General features: G+C 38.3%; 1 protein-coding gene across 2 annotated transcripts; it reads right to left on the bottom strand.

Moving 5' to 3' along the window:
- Window positions 1–1,405: 1,405 nt before the first annotated feature.
- On the bottom strand, window positions 1,406–27,743 carry acsbg2 (acyl-CoA synthetase bubblegum family member 2). Of its 2 annotated transcripts, none has more exons than XM_051947388.1 (15): window positions 27,725–27,743; window positions 18,245–18,380; window positions 17,556–17,677; window positions 15,296–15,567; window positions 13,679–13,767; window positions 10,371–10,491; window positions 9,725–9,805; window positions 9,489–9,638; window positions 8,251–8,427; window positions 6,840–7,021; window positions 5,770–6,012; window positions 5,434–5,651; window positions 5,121–5,260; window positions 4,387–4,633; window positions 1,406–3,075 (listed from the first exon to the last, which is right to left on the bottom strand). In XM_051947388.1, exons 2-15 carry the CDS (start codon window positions 18,355–18,357, stop codon window positions 2,957–2,959), a joined length of 2,274 nt encoding a protein of 757 aa, XP_051803348.1. In that variant the 5' UTR covers window positions 18,358–18,380; window positions 27,725–27,743; the 3' UTR covers window positions 1,406–2,956. The 2 variants fall into 2 exon arrangements, with proteins under 2 accessions (XP_051803348.1, XP_022057234.2); XM_022201542.2 differs by lacking the exon at window positions 27,725–27,743 and adding an exon at window positions 23,669–23,873.

The raw sequence follows: 27,743 nt of genomic DNA, 5'->3' as shown, positions 1-27,743 counted from the left end.
TTATTTTCTATCAAAAAATGTTCAAACATTTCCCAAAATGTTGAAAATGTGGACATCAGAAGTTTCACTGTGAAAATATTTTTTTCCCCATTTTTAAACTTTAAATTTGACCCGCAGGACGACACGAAGGTTAATAGTGCGTTGCTTTTATCTCTGAGTACAGGTTTCTGTTTTTCTAGTAACTTCTAGTTCAAAGAAAATAGCAGCTTGAGAGGAATATTAAAACGTCAGCACTGATTCATTCTGTGTTTGTGCAGGGGCGGATCCAGTCACTGAAAAGTTATAAGAAAATATGAAAGCTGCTCCCAACCTCTTTTTACAAAGTATTTTCCATGTTTGTTTGTTTTTTGGCTCTTCAACCCAGTAGGAAAGCTGTATATGACCTTTTCATTTTTGACTGTTAACATTCAAACTATGATGGACGTGTTTCCTTGTTTATGTGAATTGTAGCATCATCAGCTGCAGCATCTGCCTGTTATGTAAAACTAGTAAGCTCAACGACTGCATCCCAAGTGCAAGAACAGCACTATTACAACTCTGTCAATTTCCACTTCTTAGAAAGTTTACTGACAATTATCACACCTTAAATAAGAAATAATATTCTGTACTTTTAGCAACTAGTTCTCACCTCTATACCAGAAACATCATAGGGTTCTGTTTGCTAATCAGTCTAAATCAAAATGAGTACTACCCAATACACAGTGAACAACAACCATCTGTACCCTTGATCTGTAATAAAATAATCTGAAATGTTCTGTGCAGTAATGGAAATTTTAACATACAATAAAACACAGTAAGTAGCACTCTATACATTTAATAGTAAACCTGAGAACAATAATAAACACTAACAATATTCCATATTCTTAAATACAATAAAATACAATAAGCAACACTCTATACATAGAACACCTCCTCTTTCTGCATTCTTCATATGGGATGGAAATAAAGTAACGTTGGTTTAACACGTCCATCAAAGGCCGGTAGGTGCAAAGCAGGAAGCCCTCCACAATGAGGATGTGAGTCTCCTCCTCCTCCTTGTGGTCAGACTTCAGGATGATCTCTGTGTCCAGGGTGTTATTAACGCCATGAGACTTCTTAAACTTCACCGGGTTCTCCAGCCACGCGTAGATCCTACTCATCATGGTGTCCATGTCCAGAGCAGTGATGACATCGTACTGCTTAAAGCCATCTATCCAGGTGCAGTCGGACGACGACATTCAGGCTTTCAAGAGCATCAGAAATCAGACTATCAATAATGTAAATTTTCAATGAAAAAAAATTATTTGGGGGGGGAGCACCCTGTGTGTTTGCGTGTGTAGATGTGACAGTAATAGATAAATTAAACTGCTTTAAATCTCTCCATTAAATAAATTACCAGACGCTTTAAAAGGAAAGCTCCACAAAATCAACTTAATGAACTTTTATTCCATAACCGATCACACAAATATTCAAACGTCTGTAGGACCAACAGGCCTGCTTCACATTTCTCCTGCTGAAACCTACATACTCCCGTCTTTCTACCCTGGTAGTGGTAAAAAAGCTCCGCTAACATCACGGTTAACGGCTCTTTAGGGTCAGGTGAGTCCAGTTTTCTGTCTGGGATCCTGTGAGTTCTCATCTGAGGGCACCAACATTTCAGCAGCAAAGCTCCTACGATTAAAGCGCAGTAATTTAACTTTCCAATAAAAGATCAAAATAGTGCCTTTAAACTTTATTTAGCCACACTTCTTTCTCTTTTTTTTTTTACCCATTTCATATGTTCCATAAACTGTAGAAAATCAAGAACCTCACTCACCCAGACACCTGAATCGCCGTCATTTCCTTTTCAACGTTGGATTTAAATTGCAGTTTACCTTCAACTCCAGTGACTAGGAGTGAACCATAACCGCTAACCTTCAGTTTTCCACCGTTGGGATTGCTACACATACCTAGAATATCCTTATTTACAACTACTTCATGCTCAAGAGCTGCTGTGTAGAGTGCAACAACCTCTTTCAGCATTTTACGTCTCATCGTTGTGTCTGAAGAACTGTCACCGAGGAAGCGTGTTGTCAGAGTGATAGAAACCTCCAGCATTTCAACATTTATACGATGCATGAGGTTTGGCAACAGGCAGACAGTTAAATGAGTTGATATATTTGCCGTAAAATTACATATAAACCAACTCTTGTACATTTCACTTGTGAGTGCAAAAATTGATTAATTTCCGGTCTGAATGGCTTTAAAAAGAAAATAAATGGAAAATTAAATAAAGCCAAATGAAACATGAAGTCAAAACATATTTACAAAATTCCACAAAGTTACAGCGTTAAATGAGTCAGCATGAACTGTCAGAATACACTGACTGTACAAATACAAAAAGCAAAATATATGGCTTAATGACATGTTCTGAATCATGAGATAGCTTAAAATTTATCGGTTTTTGGCTTTAGGAACACACATGTACAAAACAAAATGATTATTTTCTTTGAATCAAAGATGACAAAAACAAGAGAAACACCAAAAACATGTAAAGGCCAGAATGCATTTCATAGGACTGATGACTATTCCTAGAACTGCTCCGTCATTTGATGCTCATTTGGCAAACTTTGGCAAACCAAAAATAAATAAACACAAATTATTCCTTTAAACATCCTATTAACTTGTGTTTTGGATTCTCTGTTTCTTCATCTCAAGTATAACAGTAAAATGAACAACATTTCTTACACACTGCTGCTGCTACTTCACATAATTAACACAACCGTCCATCCCAGAAATACAAATAAATAGCTGGATTCAACTCATTGATAACTTCTTCAAAATCATAAAGCTATTTTACATGGCTTCTTTTTCAATTCTCTTCTGTACAACAATCACAAATGTAAACCAAAGACCGAACAGGGACAACTTAAGGCAACCGAAACAAGCAGGAAGAGGTTGGATCGATGATACGTGGACTCCCTCAGCTGCAGCAGCTTTATTTAGGAGGCAGCGGGTTGTCGGGGGTCGTCGGAGTCGCCAGCTCCTTATAAAAGTTCTCAATCTGGTCCTTGAACATCTTCGTCACCACCGGCCGCTTCAGCTTCATGGTCGGTCCTGTGGAAAGAGCAAAGAAGTCCTGCTGTTAAACGACTGCTTTGGGAAGAAATGATATCCTGTATATCTCAAAAAACACCACTAGAAGTCAGTGTGTCAGAGGTTTAGCATGTGCATTCACATCTTTTTCATCTTATTTTTTTGTCTGTATGAACATTTGGATGCTGAGCACACAATCAACTGTGACCATAAATGGATCTAGAAATGCCCTTAACCCTCCTGTTGTCTTCATTTACGGCACCAAAATGTAGATTGTCTGAAAAAAATCCAAAAATTCAACAAGAAAATTCCAAAATTTCTGAAAATTTGCAAAACCTTCAGAAAGAAAATTCCAATAATTACTTAAAAGTTTCCCTTAAAAGTTTTTTTTTTTTTTTAAATCCCCCAAATTTGGCAAGAAAATTCTTGTAAATGTTTTCAAAAATAAGTAAAAATCTTCCACAAAAATCCTAAAAATATCTAAAGTGATTACATATATATCAGTAGAACTTCTGACATTTTCTTTAAGAACATTCACAAAAAAAACAGAATCCAGTGAAATTCACTGGATTCTGGTTGATTTTTTGTGAATGTTCTTAAGAAACGTTTTTAACTTTTCTTTTTTTCCACCAAAAAACGTTCAAAGATTTCTCAAAAATGTTGAAAATGTGGACATCAGAAGTTTCACGGTGAAAATATATATTTTTTTTCTCCACATTTTCAAACTTTGAAACGGGTCAATTATGACCTGCAGAACGACACGAGGGTTTAAAGGTGTAACTTCTTCACAAAGACAGTTACTGATTATCTCGGTGATTTGGCCAGCTGACAGAGGCGCATCAAATTTAAATGAAAGACAGTAAATTGAAGTCCCTTCTTCATTCATCCAGTTTAGCTGCAACTGAACGTGAACTTGTGTGGCACAGAAAATCAGGTCCAACTTGGAAAGAAGTTACATTTTAAACCCCAAGTTGTGGTGCAGCTGAACTGCAGACTGACGCTAAACGACAACTCGTTCCTTTAGAGTAGCCTTTTCATTAAACCCAAGAGCAGGAAGAAGACATTTTAAAAGGGAGTGGTTCCCAATCTGTGGTCATGATATGAATCTAAGGAATCACATGATGATGATTAAAAAAAAAAAAAGATTCTTTTCATCTGACCATTAATCTAAATGCTTTGCATTAAGATGGCACCACATATGTGGATCTTTGGTGTCTTCACTGTGTAATTCCACACATGGCAGGCTTTAAATGTTCAGCATTACTTTTCCAGTGTTGCTTTTCTTCTTCCAAACTTTCAATCAAACAAACACTCTCACAGTGTTCCACTCACCCAGCTCTCCTCCACCAACAGAGAAGTCCCGATCCAGAACGACCCACTTCTGAATGCGCTGAGCGTTGGAAGTTGCCTTCTCGTTGACTCGGTTGATTCCCTCCTGGATGGCAGCGTAGACTAAACGGTCTCGGCCGCTTGCGATCTCAGAGACACGTGTGGCGTTGCTGCCCAGCTTCTTGCAGATCTCCACGGCTTCTGGTGTCAGTTCGTCCTCTGGGTCGCCCGATTCTGCGTTTACCTGGCACTGAAGGGACATAAAGTAAGAAAGTTTTGTTTCCTTGTTGCTCAATACTTTCATTTTCTTGTCTGAAACTTCCAGCATTACGACAGTACTAATTTGCAGTGAGACTGTTAAAATGATCTTCTAGTTTCATATTCTCCCACCAGGTGGCAGTGTTTGAATGAAATATGGAAGAGGTAGGTGTGCCTCCTTTTACTGCCTCTCCTGTTTGCTATCAGTGAAGACAGAAATGTTTACTCTTTCTGAGATTAGATAGGAACATATTAAGATTAGATGTTTACAATGCAAAGAGCCTGTGCTGAAAAGCGTCTATCAGATACGGAGCATCTAACAAATTACATCTGATATCCTCCACTCTGCAACAGAGTTACATCCTGTGTTATCTACATGGTTACAGTTTAACTACAGGAGTACAGTCTCCTTATTCACTGCAGTGATCAAATCAAACAAATATGAAAAAATCTGCCTGCTTTCAGGGCTGCCTTTTTACCTTAATGGTGAGCAGCATAGACAGAAACTTCTTCTTGTCTCCGATCAGCATGGCGTTGCTAATCAGAGGCACGGCCTCCTTCACAGCATCCTCGATAGGGACCGGAGGGATGTTCTCTCCTCCTGCTGTGATGATCAGCTCTGCAATCAAACGCAGACAAACAGGTTAAGTAAACAGGCTAGCTTGTAAAGAAAACTAAATCAGACTCAGCATCCAGTCAGAGGATATATTACTGCATAAAAAGAATGAAAACTCTTAAGCAGAGAGTCACTAGTTCAGATTGACTGATGTGATCTATTTTTAAGAGGAATACCTTTAATGCGTCCGGTGATGAAGAGGAATCCATTCTCGTCATGTTTGCCCAGATCCCCTGAGTGCAGCCAGCCCTCTGCATCCAGAGCCTCGTCTGTCTTGTCGGGCATATTTAGGTAACCCATGAAGACGTGACGACCCCAGAAGCAGATTTCCCCGTTCCCCTCTTCGTCTGGGTTGTGCAGCTTTGTTTTGCATCCTGGGATCTCTTTACCACAACTGCAAGACAAAAAGAAAAACATTTGTACCACTCTCCATTAAGCATGTGAAATGACTTTAATACAGCACTGTCGGGAGAAATCTGCATTTTATCAAACAGCAACAGAAAAAAAAGCACCTGGTGAGTTTGAAGGCATTAGGGCGGGAGATGGTGTGAGGTCCGGTGCTTTCACTCATGCCGTACAGCTCGTACAGAGGGATATCGAGGCTGAGGAAGAACTCCAGGGTGTCTTTGGTGATGGGAGCGGCGCCTGTGTAGCATCTGTTGCAGCGGTCCAGCCCCAAGGCCTTACGCACCTTCTTGAACACAAGCTTTTTGGCGATGTGATAGCTGAGAGGAGGGCGACCAGCAGCTTCATTTCTGAGAACAGACAACAGTGTGAGCATTTATGATCAAATAAAAAGAGCTGCACAGTATCATAAGCTCACTTTAAGTCTGCACACTGCAAAAAGTCAAAATCTTACCAATTCTATTTGTCTTATTTTTAGTCAAAATGTCTCATCCCACTTGATTTAAGATGAATTCAGTTAACAAGTGACATTTCAGCAAGATGGAGGGACTCGTTTAAGACAATGCATCTTAAATATCTTGTTAAGTCAAACAAGCTTGAAATTATCTTGTTTTGAGTTGTATTTTACAAGAAAATTCAAAATAAGTTTAATACATCTCAAATTAGGAGGTTACGTGAAAGCAGAGATCGATTTTTGAGTGACAAACTGCTATTTTTTTAAGCATGTCTGGCTTATTTTAAGACACTTAAGCTTGACTATCCTGGTAAAATATAACTTAAAATACGTTTTCCCAGCTAATTTTAAGATATTAATATTCTAAATATATCTTATTTCAGGAAATCTTACCAGGCTATTTTTCACTTGTTCTATTGACAGATTTTTTCACTTATTTCAAGTTAAAAGTTCCTTGAGATAAGCTTTTTTTTCTTGTTTTGAGAGGGGCATTTTTAAGATTAGATCCCCCAAAAACTATGTAAGAAGCGTATAAGAGCAAAAAAAAAAAAACCCTGTTCCAGTTCATCAACAAAATACTTAAAACTGCAGTGGTTTCACATAAGAGAGAAGTACTGATAGAGAAAATAGTGTTTCGGTAAAAAGAAACAGGAACTGTCCACCTCCTGAAGAAATGAGTCAAGCCTGTCTCAGTAAAGCAGTGATTTCATAATATGTACGTACTGGTTCATCTTGGTGAGATTAGTCTGCAGACCCACATCTTTGGCCCAAGCTGCCACTTTCCTGCGCACAGTCGAGGACTTCTGACCGACTGATTTCATCTTCTCCTGCATCTTCTCCCAGACACGTGGGACGCCCATGAAGGCTGTGGGACGCACCTCCTTCAGAGTGTTTACCAGCGAACCCTGATAGAACACATTCATTACTATTACCACCTGCTGCCTGCAGTTAACATCAACTCTTATACATTTTCCAGCTCACATGGATTGAAATTTTGGACAGCTGCTACCACCATGTGCATCAGCCTGGAAAGATTTAGCATGGAAATCAAAGGTCTGATCCCAGTCTTCACACACTATGAATTCAAGCCCTGTCAGAGGAGTCTGTGTGGGTTTATGCTGTTAGAGCTGTGAATGAGCCAAAGAGGCCTCTTCTGTTTGTGCAACAGTCATGTGCAGCCCTCAGGAGTTATGTTTAACATTCACAGCCAGTTTTCTGCTAATCTGCGGCTTTTTGTTACATTACACGCTTAAATTGTTCTAATGAACACGCAGGAGCCATGATGATCAAATGATCAAATAAATGACTGTGAAATGGCCCCTGAGATGGAACAGTTCATATCACAGATGAATTCCCATAAAAAAAACACGATGAAGATGCACGTGACCAGCAGAGGGTTCAAGGCTGTGAGCTATGACGACAGGCTGATCACTACGATCTGCTCTACTGGCTTTTCCTGTTTGATGACCCCAAACTACAGAATACCCTCTTTGTTGACGCTAGAAAGACAAATTTGTTCTTGTTCTTAATGTTTTAGGATTGTTGTTCTCTAAAAAAAAAACAGTTTGACAACTAGAAGAGCTTCTTCTTGTTCTTTGCTTGTCGCTGTAATCCTGTTTTTGTGATTCATTTTGGGCTGTGATAAAATAATTTACCAACGCTATCATTATAGGGACATGCTTTTCTGTTTTACAGCTATGTTGCATATATTTGTGGAACTGAAGACATTTGAAATTGTCTCCTTCTATGAACATTTTGCAGAAAATTAAACTAAATTTATATTCAACACTGGTGTAATCTACAGAAATGTGTATACAACAATTCAGCCATAAATTCTACTGTTATGAAATTTATAATCTTCAGTTTTTAGTGGCACTGTCAGAAGTGTAAATTCAATGAAATCTATTGAGTTCATGTTTAACGCGGTGTTAAATCCGAGTACATTACTTTAAGAGATGCTTCAAATTTTTTGTCTTCTCTATTTACAAAAATTATTGAGGCGGAATACTAGGAACAACCACTAAAAACGGACGATTCTGGCCATCACTGAAGTGGACTTTGTGGCTGAGTGTTTTCATTTTGGGTGTCCACATTGTTGTTCACAGCGTGTCTGAATACAGCCGCTGCGTCTCACCTTCAGGGCGTCCGGCTGAGCGAAGTAGGTCGCCCCTCCGACCTTCATGGTGACCCAGATGTCGACCATCTGAGCGGCGATGTGACTCAGCGGCAGGTAGCTGACGACGACCTCCTGAGCCTGAGTGGCGTCTGTGAGGCGCACGTGTTTGCTGGTGGAGAGCGCCGTCCAAGTTATCTGAGCAGGAAGAGAGAGAAAAACAGCAATTATGAGACATTGTAACAGTTTTATGTCTGGGAGGTGACACAGAGACGTTTCTAGAAGACAAAGGTGACTGCATACGACCGGTGTTTCATATCTATATAGGCGAACTTTGGCACAAATAAAACAAAGAATTGACTGGGTCAGACAGTTGGTAACGAGCAACTGTACAAGTAATGCTTACTTCTGGAAAATACACTACTGCAAAAATACTGTGTTACAAGTAAAAGATCTGCACTGAAAATCCTACTTTAGCAAAAGCACAGGGGTATTATCAGTCAAGTGTATCTCTGTAGTAAAAGTACTTGTTGTGCTTAAGAGACATTAATAACAGATTAACAGCAATGCAACAATGCAGAAGTAGAATGTTATTGTTGCAGCTGCTTAAGGTGGAGCTGGTGCCACTGTTACCCAACCTGAGGGTCAGGCATTCCCAAAGGGTCACAAGGTAAATCTCATGGGTTGAGAGATAATAAACGAGAATTTTTAAACTTTTTCAGGTTTATTTTTGTAATTGCATCTTTGTGACATAATGGTTAATAATTTAAATTCCACTGTTAGAAATTTAAACAAGAAACGGATTACAACTCACTGCTAACCTTTATTGAAGTCCTTCCTGTTACAAGCTTTTTAGTTTTTTTAGATGAAATGTTGATCTTGAAGCAACTATAGTTGTCAGATAAATGTATCAGAGTACAGTGTATAATATTTCACTCTGAAATGTAGTGCTGTAGTGTAGCATTAAATGAAAACACTCAAAATGTTCAAGTATTACAAGTAGTGGTTGAGTAAATGTAACCTGTTACTGAACCAGGACTGCAGCTTGTTATTGGTCTGTGCGGATTGTCTTCAACCATCGACACTAAACATACGCAGGAACATTCCTTACAAGCGCTGTAATACGTCGGTCTGTGCACGTCTGTCAGCTGCACTTATGTGTCATGATAAAACAGGAGTGTGCTTCTGCTGTCAGCTGCAGGCAACAAACACTGACACTTGAGGATGTAAAAACACACGTGGACCACACTGACACTTACGTTGTCATGGCTGAGCATGACTCCTTTGGGCTGTCCTGTGGTTCCTGAGGTGTAGATGAGCGCGCAGCACTGGTTGGGCTTCTGGCTGGAGATGATCGCATCAAGAGGAGCGTCAGGCTCGTCACGTCCGAGCTCCATGAACTCAGCCCACTGCAGTCCACATAGAAACTCATTTACAATGTGTCTGGCACTCAATGAACCTTTCTATGCCTATAGTTAACAGGGTGTGTGCTTACTGTGTACAGATTTGGTCTCTTCTCTTTTAGTGCGTCTTTGTACTGGATAATGGCTTTCAAGTGTGGCAGCTTGTCTTCAACCTGTAAACAAAAAAAAATCCAATGTGAGAAGAACAAAGCTACAGAGAATACTCAGCAAACCTATGAATATTTATAGTTGTTAGAAAAAACAAGACAAATGCTGTTGTGATCAAAGGCTTGTCACAAAAGTGAAATAAAAAATAAGGATGTAAAACATTCTAGTTGTGCCTGAAATCCTGAAACTGAGCAAACTTGTGATTTGGATACACTCACATTGAGGAAAACTAAACAAATAGTGCATGGATGCTCCAAGAACACCCCAAAAAACAAAAATAAATTACAGATTTTTGGAGAAGTATAATTTTTTTGTTTCAATAAAGCCGATTGGTGTGTGACTCTTCCATACACTAACTTTAAAACGGTGCACTTTGATTGGCATTTAGTATTCAGCTGGAACACCTGGTGCAGACCTGTATAGACTCCTTTTTATGTGATCTATGCATCTTCAAAAATATATCCACATTTGTGTGCTACACTTTATTACACATAATCTGTGCAGATATGCATGATTTACAGCACCTAGTTTACTGATTTAAATTCGGTGTCTAACTTATTCTCGTCTCACCTGTAGGATTTTCTGCAGCTGCTTGTGATTCTCCACCACGATGATGTCAGCCTTGCAGTTTTCTGCCACATACTGGCATGCCTCTGGAGAGTTGGTGGTGTAGATGCCCACAGCAAACCCACTGCAAGAGACGAGACAGAGTCAAAGTTAGCAAACCCAGTAACAGGTTCTTATTTTTTACTCATTTTTACATTTGGTGATTCACACGAGTTCAGATGAAACCCTCCCCTCAGTTGTAAACACAGATGTCTCACCAGGACATTCATATAATGTGAATGTGACCGACGGCAGAAATTCTTTAGGAGTTTGTAATTTTAAGATTTTTTTAATACTTTCACGGGCTTTTTTTTTTTTTTAAAGAAAAATGACATAAACCTTTCCAAGAGCTGAATCCTAAAATAAAGACTCACTTCAAGAACTCAATCCTCAGTTACTTTAGCTGGAAAACATCATATTAACATCCAATAATTAAATCATGTTTGAAGCTTAGCTCTCTGGCTGCCTCTCAGCTCTGTTCAGGAGTGTCTCATCCAACATGTGACAGCTCCAGCATTTTAATTGCCCCATTCCTGGTGACAATAGGGCAATGGAAACTACCTGGTCGAGCAGCATTTTTTTCACTAAATACCTATCTTCTATTTCTAATCGCATGTGAAACAAGCAAGACTTCATTCAATTTTTTTGTTTCTGTTGTTTTTTAGAGTGCAAACGTGACTTCCCGCTGAGTGTATCAAACATGATCTCTGATTTGGTTCATTGCAACTAGTTTGACAAGTTGACATTCCTCTTGAGATGCATCAGCACTTAGCAATAAGGAGGCGTGGGAGTATCAGTGTCCTTGTTAAAAGTTCCAAGAGAGGAGCTGAACGTTTCTGCACCCGAGAGAACCAACGTGCACTGATCTCCTCGTGCAACCAGACTCATTAGCCTTGCTGCATGCTTGTTATCAGTCTTACAAGGACTGCAGTATCCAGAAAATGTCCAAATAATCACGGCCCAAATTGGACAGAAGGCCTGAAAAACCCAACGTCATGTAACAGATGTTTGGTGATGTAAGCGGTTCAGTCCTTGACCAATCAATGCGCTGGGCTCTTAATTTGCTGAAGGGTTTTGGTTTCTCAGTTTGTTCAATAATGTACACTGTTTGGTTTCTGTTGAGGTCCTTCCTACTGAATATTTATGCAATCGAGAAATCGTTCTTGTGTAAGCTGTTATGAGATCTGTGCTCAGCTCATCAAAGACTCAAACCCTTTGCTCTAATAAGTATTGTCAAGAAAATGTACTCAGTGTATCAAAAGTCTAAGTATTTGGCCACTGTGACTGATACTATTACTCCGCTGCTGACTAATGGATTTAGACGAAATTTTCACAGAAGGTCAGAAATGACACAAGGACCACCTGATTAGATTTTGGCAGTGACGCGGTTTATAGTCTGGATTCACGGATTTGTTTAAGGATTTCTGTATCCTTGCGAGATAGCAGCACAGCGTCACTGTAGCTATGACAACAAGTGAACGATCACATGATTGTGATCCTACTACAAATCCACCAGCGCAGACTTATCAGGACTTAATTATACAACTACTGAGCAGCTTTGGCGGAGTACTGTGCTCTCTGAGTGCTTTCTTCTTTTATACATGTCATTGTACGACCTTTAGCATTAAAGGATTAACATAAAAACAACATTTTACAGAGATAGTTTAGTTCAGTGGTTACCCAACTACAGCTCAGAGCACTTTAAAGAGTTGAAGGATAAATATTAAAGATGGTGAAATGATTAATGAGAGAGGAAGCACCAATTTCTGATAAAAGAATTTGAAGTCACTTTTACAAGTTTCTCTATGTTATCAGTTCTCTCAGTCATACTGTACAATGAGCCTCAAATACTTATTTAAATGAAACCACCTGAGAGGTTAAATGCAAACAACAGACAAAAGGTTTGTAGTGTGTTTTAGTGAAGGTTAGAAAATGTTTTATTAGTTCTTAATTTGAATATAAAACATGCAGATATGTACATATATAAATTTCTTAAAGTAAAGTGCCTCAAATTGTACAGTACAGTACACTGCAAAAACTCCAAATCTTACCAAGTCTGTTTGTCTTATTTTTAGTCAAAATGTCTCATTCCACTCGATTAAAGATAAATTCACTTAACAAGTGACATTTCAGCAGATGGAGGGACTTGTAATGCATCTTAAATATCTTGTTAAGTCAAATAATCTTCAAATCATCTTGTTTTAACCCTCGTTTCGTCCTGCAGGTCAAATTGACCCGTTTTAAAGTTTAAAAATGTGGAAATAAATATATATTTTCACAGTGAAAACTTCCACATTTTCAAAATTTTGGGGGAAATTTTTGAACATTTTTTGGTGGAAAAAAAATGTTAAAAAATGTTTCTTTAAGAACATTCAGAAAAAAAAAAATCAACCAAAATCCAGCAAAATTCGCTGGATTTTGGTTGATTTTTTTTCCTGAATGTTCTTAAAGAAAATATTAGAACTTTTACTGATATATATGTAATCACTTCAGATATTTTTAAGATTTGTTTTTGAAGATTTTTATTCATCTTTTGAAAATATTTACAATTTTTAGATTTTTTAAAATTTTTATTTCTTGTAAATTTGGGGATTTTTTTAAAAAAAATAAAACTTTAAGGGAAACTTTTAAGGAATTTTCTTCCTGAAGATTTAGCAAATTTTTATAAACTTGGGAATTTTTTTGCTGAATTTTTGGAGTTTTTCAGACAAGGAAACAATATTTTTTTGCGCCATAAATGAGGACAACAGGAGGGCTAAGCCACCAAAGCTTGACTATCCTGGTAAAATAGAGCTTAAAATAAGTTTTCCCAGCTAATTTTAAGATCTCAATATTCTAATTATCATATCTTATTTCAAGAAATCTCACCAAGACATTTTTCACTTGTTCTATTGGCAGATTTTTTCCCCCCACTTATTTCAAGGTAAAAGTTCCTTGAAATAAGTTTTTTTGTCTTGTTTTGAGAGGGGCATTTTTTCCAGTGTATATTGCGCCTCTCTGTAAGCACACTGCTGTAATGTAGGAATCAATCAATCAAGATGTATTTAACCTAAGAGGCTACATGCAGAACTGACTGACAGCCAAAGCTGTGTTCAGGCACACTCGTAACTCAAGTTTTAAACTGCATCACTCAGGTATGGAAGAAATGCAAATATATACACACATAGTGACACACACACATACAGAGATCTTAAACTCTCAGTGAGGGCACACCGAGTTCGTCATCAACTGTGACATAAACTTGCAAATTCAGAAACGAAGAAGAAGCTCACCCTGCCAAAATGGCCCCAATGTCTGAGATGAACCACTCCGCGGAGTTGAAGCCCAGGATCCCGACACCGTGGTAGCGCTGCAAACCAAGCTGCAGAAAGACAAGTACACTCTTTAGGCAGGAAATAAAACAAGACACTATTAAACAGTCTTAATAATCCCAGGAATAACACTAGAAGTTCCAGTAGATTCAGCTGCACACAAAATGTCGCTTTATTTTGGCAGGGATCATTCAGCTATAATACTATCTCACTTCTTCATAGTTCGCATTTCTTTTCCATGTCTTTTCTTAGTATTTATATTTTTATATTCAATAAAAAGAAAGTAGAGCCACATATAATATAGCTGAATCAAAGAAACATTGTGCTGAATAGTTTGAGCTACATATTTCTTTAGACAGATCAATACTCAATGTAAAAATTGTCATCAGATGAAGCCTTTACAACAACAAATGTCATTATTCCTTTGCAAAATTTTTATTTGTAATTTCTGTGAGATGGGAGATGGTTTTGAACAGCCAGCAGCAGATCTACTGATCCACAGCTGTTGCTATGGAAGCACACATGCAGTCAAATGCACATGGTATCACTATAAGATAAACTTGTTGAAGTGCTTTTATGGTAAATTAGACAGTAAAATCCTTCATCACTGTGAGTTCTACATCATTTAGTATAAAACAAAAGTCTCATGTGGAAGAAAATGCATGTGTGGAGGCATCAGATTCAAGGCTGCGTGTTTAAGTACAGAGAGAAACCCTTTGGTATGAATATCTAAGTTTCTGGACAGGAATGAGAGTCAGTGCTGACTAACAGCGTAGAGTTTCACAACAAATAATAACGTGCTCTGTCCTGTTTGAACAGCGCAGGCCTGTCCTGTCTAGATGACTGCTCAGCTCCTTCATGCTGAGTTGCACGTTGTCTAGACTGACCTGGCATAAGATCAAATCCACACAAGACTGTAGCACAATGACAACTGAAGTCGATTGTTGAAACCAAACAGAAAACCTTTAATACTGAAGAGAAGCTGTGCTCAGCGTGAGTGCCCAGAAACAAAAGACTTACAGACAGCCTTGTGTATTTCTTTACTAAGGCTACTAAATGGAATTCCTGTTATTGAGCAACATCGTGTGCTACATTTTTCCATATTTATACTAGCAAATGTTGCACTGTTGAGCAGTTGGTCTACCATATGTGGAAAAATACATTTACATGTCACTGAAACATGATCTGTTGTCTAAGCTACAGTTTAACCACCACTCTACTGTTTGTTAAGGCTACAAGCAACAATTGTGTTGTTTTCAGCATTTACATTTTAAAAAAAGAAGTTTCACCAGATTTTTCAGAGCCAAATGTTTCATATTTAACAGTCTTGTTTTGTCTGACCAAGAGTCCAGAACTCAAAGATGTTTGGTTAACAGGAACACTAAACACAGAAAAGTCAATTCTCACATCAGAGAATCCACAAACAGTGTTTAGCATCTTTGCTTAAAAATGGACTTAAACTATTAATTTTCTGTCCCTAAACCAATCATTTAATCAACTAATTGCTCTCACACATCATGGACATGATAAAATCAATCACACTACAAACAAAGATTTACTAAACAGTTTCAAAGCTACCTTTAGGAAGCTCTTGGCAGCGTTGCGACAGGCCTGGTAGTAGTCTTTGTAGTTGAGGCTTTTCTGCTGTTCACCCTCCTTCCAGCCTAAAGCTGTGAAGGTCCCAAAGCGCTCCACCGCTGAGGTGAACATCTGGTTGACTGTCAAAGGGCTTTCAGCAGCCAGACCGGAGTCCCCCATCCTCAGCTGCACCTCGGCATCGCGCTGTGATGTCCACAGACGAGGCTCTGCTGCTGCTGGCAGCGACAGGGAGTCTGGCCGCTGGGCATTCACTGGAACATGTGAAAAGACATTCAGACAAATGATCAGAGGTTTGTCAGAAAGCCTAAGCGATGGATCCTGTCACTCTTGCTTTCAAGATAACACACAGAACCACATTTACTGCTACAATCTCCTGTCTCTATAATCCCCATGTGAGCTGCAGTAGACATGCTGCATTTGTGGCTTTTGAAGGGATACCCACTGGCACTTTGTAAAGCTACAAACAAGCACAGGCCACCAAGCAAATGAGCGAAACTAATCTAAGCCACAGAGTTGAGCTCACAGGACACACAGAGAGCCAAATGAGCAACAGCACACCATTATTGCATGTTGGCTGGATGCAGCGTTCTCAGAAACAGAAAAGTCAATACTAGTTATTTTGAACTAATCACCACTGTGAAACTGCAGCATAGGTAGCAAGTCTCAAAAAAAAGATTCAGACAGGATTTCATACATGACAAACCAAATGAACCAGTCCTGTCAGCTTGCAGGGTGGTGGCTGCATGAATCCTCATCCTTCTTCACAACTGGTTTCTGGTTTAAACACGTGTGGCTGAATTAAGCAAGAGTGGATTATTTTAATAGAAAAAAAATCACAAAAATATGTAACCAAGATACATAGAGGAAAGTTTTTCAAATTTAAATAAATAGCCAAAGAGAAAATTATATCTGTTAATTGTATTTTAAGGGTGTAAAATGCAGACATAATCAAAAAGGAGTTATCATTATTATCATTACCACCATAATAAATAAAAACAGAACTTTTTAATAAAGGGGAGTACATTAAGAAAGATATATTTGAAAGAACAGATGATATAATCTGATAAAAGACCTAACCAACCTCTAAGATTAATAGTATTTCAAAATGTTGATAATTCTGATTTATTACAACATAAAGCTTCATTTTCTAACTCAGGCCAGCTGTTCTGAAAGGTCATTCCTAAGATCTATAATATATATATATATATATATATATATATATATACACACAATGAGCAGTCAGAGGATCATACAGGTTGTACAAAAACCTCATTGTCAAACTTAACTAGAAGAGAAATCAGTGAAAATACACCTCTAAGGTGGTGGTGTAGATAATCTTTAGATAAAACTGTCTCCTTCGTAACAATCTGTTTGATCATTTACCGCCGTGTTAATCGCCCTGTTGAACCTGAGCCCTCAGCAATCACTTAAGTGATAACAAAATGATTATAAATGAGTTAGGACTACTACTTAAATGAAAAGACAAAACCCTGGAGATGTTAACAGTCACTACTTATTCCTGTTGTAATTTTACAGTCACAAACAAAGACACATTATTGACCTAAATGCCAGCAGGATGATTTAAATATATGATGGGGTCATATAGTGGATTTATGACACACAGCTGGTTATCAGCATATTCAGCCATTGAGGGACAAGGATGGTGAACATGTTCTCATGGAAAACTCTACTGGCAGTAAATATGTACATAGACACAGCAATAAAATTCTATTTCACTCAGTAATTCTGTCTTGTACATGGAAAAAAAAAAACATGGTTTTAGTTTGTGGTCTTATGAAAATAAACTGCTGTTTAACCAGATTAATTACAGACCTGTTTTTAAATGATAATTAAATGTATTTATTTTTTACACTTTTCATACCGTTAACAAATATTATGGAAAAAGTGCATCAGGATTTCTTTCTTTAGTGACTAAGGCCGGAAGGAATGTCAAAATGGAGTTTAAAGGCAGGAAAGGGGAAGTGAAGTTTGCTCTGCCAAAGAATGTGGAGTTCACAGTCTGCTTCCTGAGGAAAAACGCTCAGCGATAAAGCAGTCACAAAAACTGACGTCAGCGACTAGAGCAAAGCACAGCGACTGGATCCAATCTGACAAAGTACCCTAACTGCATGTCTGTATATTTCTTATCTCAATTTAAATCCGGGTGCACCACCCTCACAAGTGTTAGAGTTAAGGGAGGGGCCAAGAGAGAGTAAACACATGCGACCTCAGGCCTCACCCATTTTTGTGTTTGAGCTCTGCTCAGCAGGGGCCTCTGTAGTCTTGGTGCTGCTGGAGGCTGCACTGGGGGCACCGACCTCCTCCTCCCTTTCCCCTGTCGATTCTTCCTCTGAGGACTCACTAACGAAAAGCAAGGGAAAAAAAAACATGTCACTTAACACAGGTGAGCAGATTCCCAGAGCAACTGTAATCTGTGGGAACAACCAGAAGCACAAAACATGACGCAGCTCTGAGATAAGTGGTGGCTCTCATCATCCTTACAGCACATGGGATGCCTTCATCTCAACTGTCGGTCTAACAATAACACATTTAAAAGAGAATTTATATCATTAAAGCTTGAGTGGTTGATGAAAGTGAACAGAATATAATCCATTTACAAACCGATAGTACAGCTGTGAACATTAAGTGAAGAACTGCTAAGCTCTGGAGCCATAACATGGTTAGTAAAGTTGGCTGTTCTATTCAGTGCACTCAGTCATTTCTAAATTTAAACAACCCAATATTAACCACTATTATCACTGTCTCTGATAATGGTGGATACTCATAATCTTTTTGCTCAGTCAACTCTCAAGCTGCCACCAAATGTCACATATCTCAGATCTGCAGCACTTCAAACTATTATTTCTAGAGGCCTGCAGAGGTAAAACCCATGCAGTATTTAGCACAGCTTGCTCATGTGAAACCTACTTCGCTGTGTCCACAATGCCGTCATCAAGAGAGGCTGCACTGTCTTCTGCACCACAGGACGACTCCACGAAGCCGCCTGCTCGAGGAGGCTCCATCACCGCGGCTTCAGACATGGCGGCGGGCTCGCACACGGTCACTGGAAGAGAGCAGCGCCAGGACTTGTTAGCGGTGTTTGACGCAGAACATCAACAGCAAGGAAACAGTTTCAGACAGTGACTCAGAGAGGTACACACAAGCAACTTCCCAAAATTGCATCAGGTGCGTTGTTGAGAGTAAAACAGCATTAAGAAAAACCTCCTCTGGCTTTAAAAGAGGATTTTAACATCACACCTTTTTTATGACGCTAAAATCTTGACTGTTCTGCTGTCAGTGAGTCACTGATGCAGTAAGCTGGGTTAGTCATGCTCTCCACTGTTGGTGTATTTTTATTGAATAATGGAGACTTTTCTCCTGTGCTTAGTTTCATCACCAGCTTCTGTGATTATGATTTTAAAAAAAAATAAAAATAAAAATCACTATATTACATAAAATTCCCAAAGAAGGCAGAACAGAAAATTATTTGTTTAAGAAGCCATTTTTTCTTGATTTCTTGACTTCAATTGTACTATGACATTCTGCTACTAGACTGATATGCAAAGTGAAGATTTGCCTTGTAAACACTGGAAATAATTTGGTATTCAGATCATGTACTGACTTCAAGGCCTTTATGAGCCGCTATAGTGCTCAACTGAACACCTGAACAACATGGATGTGCCTAAAACTATTTATTTCTAATAACAAATAAATCTTTTTATGCGCATCCACCGAGTTTGTGATGGTCCCTACTAGATGCAATATTTCCTGGAGTAAAGTTTAAGTCTGGACTGAAAAGAAGCCCTGACTTTCAAAAGCCAAAAGACTTTGTTCTTTTTGTCCAATTGCTACACAGTTAAACCAGCACCAACATGTGACTGTTAGCGGCGTCGCACTCACAAAAGTCACATCTGAGTGTTGTTGGCACCAGGTCACACTACATATTCTAACAGCTGGAGTTGGAGTTACATTCAGTCCCTGTTTTTGGCTCGTATTCTGGAGACAGAGTAAAAAGCCACCATTTAGATATTTAAATAACTCTAAATATTTATAAAATATTGTTACTGAGCTCTGCTGAAAGAACACAGAAAAGTTTAAAGTGCTCAAATGTGTAAAATGCTGGTAGGAAATTACTTTTATGGATGGCTCTATGCTCTATTAAACAAATATTGTCCTGCTGATAAAATTTGTTTTCAGAGCAACATGTTTGGAACATATGGAGCCCAGCTGGCAAAGCTACAGATAACATTGTCTTTCTACAAATAATGGACTGATGTTCTTTGCTGAGCTTGGTCAACAAAGACATATTAAAAAGCTCAGTACCATCAAAATCCAATGAAAGCCGCGTAGATAAAGGAAAATGTGATTTTGACACCACATTTTGAGCTATACAGTTAAAACTAAATGGTAACAGTGTGAGACAGTGGCGGATGGACAAACATAACCTGATTTAACTCTTCTCTTTTAATCATCCTGTGTCATTTACATACAACCCAGCATGTTAAAGTGTATTATCGTTATCATTTCAGAATGGTTGGAGGGAGAATCCTTCCCTGCCTTTGCCATTACCTCATCACAGCATACTGGCCAAACCTCTCTCTCACAGAAGCCACTGTTGTTGCCTGGTCAAGACCCCTCTCTTTGGTAAATCACAGGTCTACCCTGTTTTTTAAAGGGGGCTGAAAACACATACCAGTAGCTTCGTCTGTCTGTTGTAGCAGCAGCCTATCATGGCTCGCCAGTCAGGGACAATTGGGCTGGGGCAAGTGGAAAGAAAAGGCTCCATAGAGGTCAGAGAGCAGGAACAAAAATACTTTCCATGACGCTTCAGAGCTTAACACATATTTGCCGACCAAAACGTTGACTGTTTAATTACAAAAACGGGTTACATTGAGTATTTCTCATGTGATTTGTATCTTAAGTGGTGGCTATGAAATTGCAAGCATTCCTAAAATTCTGGATTCTGCAGCCATCACTTCAAACTGCTGTCAGCCATCTTCTCTGTTGCTCTGAAAGAAAAATACCGTAAGTCTATCTTGGTGGTGTGGTGACCAGCTGACCATGAGGAGGCTTAAGTTTGATTCCTCTGGAGGCCTAAAGGTCGCTCTGGACACACTTTATTTCACCTCTTCCTTCCAGTGCAGCTGCAGACTCCTCAAGGACACAGCTGTGGCTGGATGTGGTTTTCAAAACTGGGCTAAACTGAAGATGAGTTGAGGGTGGAGGCAGGCAGCCCTAAAATGAGCGTATTCAAACATTAAAACCACCCCTCCTCTTATTTCTTCAGTCTGTCATTGTTGTGGTCTTGGGATGGGAAGAGTTTGGGGCGTGACGCTGATCTTAAACAAGGTTTCGTCAGCTGTCAACCCAGCAAGTCTGTAATTTGAGATGTTTAGGCTAAAAACAGCAGACTGGGAAAAGCCCCAAAGCTATTTCCTTACTTGCTCCTACTTATTCCTTTCTAGCACTTTCTCCTGATGAGCTATCATCACATGAGCTCCTCATGTTTACATCACACACCAAAGCTTATGATGCATCTTTCTCATTAAGCTCCAGTGTGGCAAAACCCCCGACAGCTTAACATCAATCACTGGTCATCAAGGAAAAAGGCATTATTGACTCACAATCTCCCTAAAATTAAAATTCCCTGCCTGTGGTAGTAAACTATCACTTTCAGTTTTGATATTTTCCAATGCAGAGGTTTTGTGACATGGGTTGTGCTTTTGGGCTTCCCCTCCAAGTGATCCCCTGAACAATCAAAAGTAAAACTAAGATCCTTCAGAAGTAGGGCTGCAACTAAGGATTATTTTTTAGCATAGATTAATCTGCCAATCAATTGTTTCATCTATGAAAGGTCCAAACAAACAACCAGAGCCCATCACAGCTTCCAAGAAACCAAGGTGACGCCTTTTTTTGCTCAGTACTCAGTCCACAATCAAAAGACCTTGAAAAAAAACAACTGATTGATAAATTGACTAGTTGTTTCAACTCCACACTGCAAAAAGTCAAAATCTTACCAAGTCTATTTGTCTTATTTTTAGTCAAAATATCTCATCCCACTTGATTTAAGATACATTCACTTAAGTTACATTTCAACAAGATAGAGGGACTTGTTTTAAGACAAGGCATCTTAAATATCTTGTTTAGTCAAACAATCCTGAAATGATCTTGTTTTAACTCTCGTGTCGTAGTGCAGGTCAAACTGACCCGTTTTAAAGTTTGAAAATGTGGGGGGGGAAAATTAGATTTTCATAGTGAAAACTTCCACATTTTCATTTTTTTGAGGGAAATTTTTGGACATTTTTTGATCGAAAAAATGTTTAAAAAAATGTTTCTTTAAGAACATTCGGGAAAAAAATAACCATAATGGAGCCTATTTCACTGGATTTTGGTTAATTTTTTCTGAATGTTCTTATAGGAAATATTAGAAGTTTTACTGATAAATATGCAATCACTTAAGATATTTTTTAGGATTTTTGGGAAGATTTTTAATTCCTTTTTTGAAAATATTTACAATTTTAATTTTTTTAAAATTGTTATTTCTTGCAAAGTTTAGTTTTGTTTTTTTAAAATAAAATTTGTCAGGAAACTTGTAAGGAATTCTCTTCCTGAAGATTTTGCAAATTTTTATAAATTTAGGGAATTTTTTGCTGAATTTTTGGAGTTTTTTCAGACAAGGCAACAATATTTTTGGTGCCGTAAACGAGAACAACAGGACGGTTAAGACACCTAAGCTTGACAATCCTGGTAAAATAGAGCTTAAAATAAGTTTTCCCAGTTAATTTTAAGATCTCAATATTCTAAATATCATATCTTATTTCAAGAAATCTCACAAGCCATTTTTCACTTGTTCTATTAGCAGATGTTTTCACTTATTTCAAGGTAAAAGTTCTTTGAAATAAGTTTTTTTTGTCTCGTTTTGAGAGAGGCATTATTTCCAGTGCACAAGACTGACAAGTCTTCTTCATGAATCTTTTAATGTATGAAATGCCAAAAACTGGGAAACAATATTGTCCCATCTTATGAAAGCCCAAGGTGTTGTCATCAAGCGTTGTCAACGAAAAGCAACAAATGCTCTGAGAATACTTGCCATGTAAAATGACTGAAACAGCTCATCGGTTATCAAAGTAGCTGTTCTGTTGCACTGTCATTTAACGAATTGCTTTCAGCTCTAGTCACCTTTTTGGGATTTCTTTTAATCAAGAAACACAAGAAGCATGCTTTCCATCTTTTCATGTGTGCTTTCATGGCGTTTACTCGTCATAGTGCAGCAGAGCCAGAGCAAAGGATGAATTATCTGATGGATTTAGCACCACTGCGCAAACTGACATCACTACACAGATACTGCATTCATGCAATCAGGATTACGACTGTAGAGCAGACTCATGCACAGCAACAGCTGTCCCCTTCACAAGGAGAAATGCAGCAGTAGTTGGAAAGCAACACTTAAACCTCTTATGTATTATCACTGATTAATAGTGAAGGAGCCAAATGTGTTGTCTGAAAAAAGGAGGGGGACAAGGGACTGTCCCCAGTACAATACCACGATGCCTGCAAACTTCTGTTGGGTTAATCCCCGGTCAAACAAAAAAAAAAACCCACCCCTCCCTTCAATGTTGTCTCTTTTCTCGTGCTTTGTCTGTCTTTGTCCAAGATAACAACCACCATAACTTGGCTGTCTGAGATCTAATATTGCTGCTCAAAATGCAGAAGAGACACACAGAGTTATTATGAACCAACGTCCTGCATGATCTGCACCTCCAGCCAGCTGCTGCCTCCCAACAGCACCCAGAGGAGCAGTTTATGACTGGGCGTAATCCTCAGCATCAACATTCCTGTTCCAGTTGCAAATATCTGAAAGCCAGCGCAGGATTTTAAAAGAACTGGGCCAATGCTTCATTGGTATTCTTTTAATTAGCAAAACAACACGTTAAAATTGGCACAGATCTGCCGGTTGGGTTACACCCTTTTATCAAAGCACCAGAGCTGTAGGCTAGAGGTAGACCAGCCACACGCTGCAAGCTCTTTTTACATTTACACATATAATACAGCGCATTAGTCCACCAAAACTGAAACCAAATCAAGTTAAAGTGAGATTTATTACATTCTCACGGTGAAACTATTATCAGCAAACAAATGATCACCAATAAATCAGACTATAGCATCAAACCTGAGGACTAATTCACCTCAATTTAAACAAAATCTAAGTTTTATACAGGAAATAAACACATTATCCACTGGTTTTCTCAGCAAACATCATCAACTAGTGACTTCCATGCCTGATGTCTCAGTGAAAAGGAATACCTCCTAGTTACATAGAATAAAAAAAATAAAATCAGCCACGATACTCACATTGCATTGCTGGAAACTAATTCTTTCTCCAGGTTGTGTCAAACAGGGTTCCTCTGAGATCTTCCTCTTTTCGCTCTATAAAAGCTGTGGCTTCAGTCTGCCGCTAAACACACGCAAATACTCCAACGACCGCTCTGTCTACAACTTGAGCAGCATATCATTCATTTTCAAACACCAGCCGGCTCTGCTGGTCCCTCCCCCTGAAGACCCCACCCAGACGGGCCTGCCAGCTTCCTCCAGTCGGCCCAGAGTCTCCTGATTGGCTCAAACTGCTCACACCACAAGACCCACTTTCCATATAAGGCCACGCAAGCCAAATGAATAAGGTGGGGGAAGTAGAAACACACGCACACAGACACACACACACACACACACACACACACACGCACACGGACACGCACACACACTCTCTCTCTGACTCTTGACAGATGATGCTATGAAACTCCAGCCCATCCCCCTGTACACACGTTGCAGATATGTCGGCTGAGGTTACTATCGGACAAACTGTATGCAAAGCTTTCTCAGGCCAAGACTACAATTGCAGCTGCGCCGGCTTCACTTCACTACTTTCCACTGACTGAAGACACCCACATCCTGTGACCTACATTATTAAAACTATCGCACATGTAACTTTCTTTCTTCTACCTTACATCTACTTCTATATTTGCAATTTGTATGTACTTCATTGGCGTATTGCACCTACATTGTTCACTGTATTTGCACTAGTATGTTACTAAGCTGCTTTTTATTGTTTCTTTTCATTTTATTTTATTTTTATTATTTTACTTGTTCTACATTTGTATATAAATGTATCCCTATTAGTTTTATTTATGTAATTTATCTCTAATTTCTTTTTTAACTCAATTTCTTATGCCATTGTTGCTGCTCTACGTGCCTATTTAATTGCCCCCTCGGAACAAATAAAGTTTTCTGAACCTGAATCTGATTCCTTATTAGATTAAACCTGTGTAAAAACCCATTAAAGGCAACAAATATTCCTCATTTTCACCACTGATACAATACCACTCAAAAGTTTAGGCACATGTTCTCATTCATTTTATTTATTTGTATTATTTTCTACATTGTAGATTAATACTGAAGATTCACACTTTTTGTTTACTACATAATTTCATATGTATTATTTTAAAGGTATGATGTCTTCAGTATTAATCTACAATGTGGAAAATAACTAAATAAAAACTATTGAACGAGAAGGTGTGTCCAAATTTTTGACTGTAGTGTATATCTGAAGATTTTCCGGGGTCATCTTTTTTGTCTCTACTACATAAATTGTGTCAAATGTCTATTAAATGACGTGTCCATCACACGATTCCCAAGTTCAAGGCTTGTTTAATCTGGCAAAACCGCCAGTTTACAATTATATAAGGTCAAAAAAAGCAGCAAATTCTCCTATTGGAGAAGGTGAAACAGCATATATTTTGCACTGTTGCTCATGAAACAAATCAAATGAATAACTTATTTTTTTAAAATAGCTCCACATTCATTTCCAGGGACAAACAACGGCATTTATTTTTACTTTATAGCTTTTATTTTATAACCATATTCTTCCACTCTACTATAATTCAGATAAAGTCATTTTTATTCCACTGCAGTTATGTGCAACTAATAGTTACTAGCTGGATTAAAAAATACGATTTTACATGCACCACACACTGGGAGGGATTAAGTGGATTAATGCTGCGACTACTTTACTCATAACATTTTCTCTCCGTCTAATTTTAGTCCTCAGACTGAAAATCTAAACTGTCAGCCCAATTACAGGGCTTGACAAGCCAATCCTGTACTTCTAGTATTTTCAGTGGTGCCCTGATAGCAAGACAAAAACAGCAGCTCTACACAGGAAACAGGTACAGGAACAGAGGATAAGCAGTGCACTTCTGAAGCGGTGAAACCCAACCAGACAAACAGGTCATGACCCTTGGTAAAGAGCACCTCTCTGTAACTGAGGCTATTTTTACACCTTTAGCTGTGGGTAAATGTAGATGTGAGTAAGTTTAAATGAATACATTCAAGAATATACAGTCTACAGGTTAAATAGTGGTGCACCACAAGCAGTTAAAAAAATGTTTCACTGACGGACAGAATTTCCTTAACGCAATTTCCCCTAAACTCCCACCTCAGTAGGGGAAGTAGAAAGGACACAAATTTCCCGCCCCAGCTCATTAAAATATGAGATAGAGAAAGTACCATTATTTTGCTGATGCTTACAATATGAAAGCTTTTGTGTTTCCCATACCTTGTATTTACCTTATCAAATTTTTTATTTACCTTATCAAACAAACAAGATTTTCGCCACGTATTCTCTGTAATTATTAGTATGATGCTTTCATTAAAACATCTCAGAAAAATAGATTCACATTCCCTTTGTATCTGTAAGAGACAGCTTCTATCATATGTCTATTTATACTATGATCACATGTGATTATTGTTTTAACTGACGTGGCTTACTTTCTTAGATCAGCCTTTAAATAACTCGCGTGTGCAGATGCTCACATGTCATCAGAAATGTGTGCCATCACTGCTTTATAGAAAGATCAGTCTCAGCCAATTGCCACGAGAGACGAAAACACAGAGACACCACACCACAGCATCATGTGACACTCTGGCTGAGCCAGCGTACCCATGCGCACACGCTGAAATGCTGCAGGATGAGTTTAGTGCTGATGCACCCTTCATTGAGGTTACTGTGGGTCAGTGACATCCTCGCTGCTGAGGCAGTAACACTGACTTTCTCTGTTCATATCACAAGGGTTTGCTATGCAGAATGGATTTTTTCCAGTGTAATACTCATAAAATACCATGGCATTAATAGTGCATTATTTACAATTTAACACTGACATGCAGCTGATTTTAAGTATTTTATTTATCAAAACCTCACATTTTTTTCACAATCAAGTTTTGTGTGTATAATTGTAATGCTTAAAGAAACTACAGTTGTCAGATGTATGTAGTAGATGGAAAAAGTACAAAATATTTCCTGGGATGTAGTGTTATAAAAATATAACATGGAAGAAAATGTACACATGTATTTAAAGAGCTACTTTAGTATACCTGAATGTAAATGTATTTACAGACATAACAAGACTGAAATTATTCAAAAATTAAAATTTTATCTATTTTAGCTTGAAGACTTTACTGTAGCTGTAGGTCCTGTCAGTTGTAGATTTACAATTATTCTTTTAACACTTACTGAAATAAGTTTTACAAATTTATATACAGTATATAAAGAATATCAAAAGTTTAGATCTGACAAAATGAAAAAATTATATTACTAATTCAAATAAAAATCCAATTTAATTGTAAAGATATAATCTATCCAATTTGGGGACTTAATTACAAATAGGCAATATTGTATCCCTCATTCACACAGGAGATAGATTCACTGCCTGGACCATCAGAATATCGAGGTTGTATCGCTAGTATTCAAAAACTACATCTCCCCAAAGTCTTACGCCGCATTACAATGACACAGGCTCATGGGAAATGTAGTTGTTTAACTGTTAAAACCTAATTACCGTTTTACTTTGGGTAAAATGCCAATATGTTTAAATTTAACTTTCCAACTGAGAATAAAAAACATATTTATATTAGATTATGGATAAAAAAATTTAAGGCATAAGATTCAAATTGTTCACATGCACAATTCAGAAGATAAAATTTTGGAGAGTAAACCAGTTGAGCTACATGCTAGCAGTGCAGCAGGTGTTTAGGGCGGGAGTCCATCCGTGAGCACCGTTGATGCTGCAGCCGCTCTGCTATAAGAATGTCTCGTCTAAAGGCTGTTATCGTTTGCGGAGGGGGGGAAACTAATTTTCCAAGTCATAAATAAAGATAAATTAGTAACCGAATGTGCTGAAATACCGCGAAATACAGCGGCGTCGCTCGACTTCCTAAAAAGTGCCGCTGTTCAAACAAAGGAAACGACGTCATGATGCGGTCTAACTTCATTTTAGTTCCTCTGCCACATGTATAATTCATAAATGCGTGTTGCTGCTAATGCTGAAGCTAAGACAGAGTGGTGAATGATGAGGTTACCTGAGGGAGCAGCAGCGGT

The sequence above is a fragment of the Acanthochromis polyacanthus genome, chromosome 4 (assembly GCF_021347895.1).
Source record: "Acanthochromis polyacanthus isolate Apoly-LR-REF ecotype Palm Island chromosome 4, KAUST_Apoly_ChrSc, whole genome shotgun sequence".
NCBI lineage: Eukaryota > Metazoa > Chordata > Actinopteri > Pomacentridae > Acanthochromis > Acanthochromis polyacanthus.
Note: the sequence above shows the minus strand (reverse complement) of the source record. Positions and strands in the feature narration are given on the sequence as shown.

What these genes read in the sequence shown, in the direction of transcription:
- acsbg2 (XM_022201542.2), bottom strand. An exon ending in AGCTGCAGAAAATCCTACAG is followed by an intron (nt 9,806 to 10,370) that starts GTGAGACGAGAA and finishes TTTTGTTTACAG; the next exon opens with GTTGAAGACAAGCTGCCACA. An exon ending in CATCACCGGACGCATTAAAG is followed by an intron (nt 5,261 to 5,433) that starts GTATTCCTCTTA and finishes GTTTGATTGCAG; the next exon opens with AGCTGATCATCACAGCAGGA.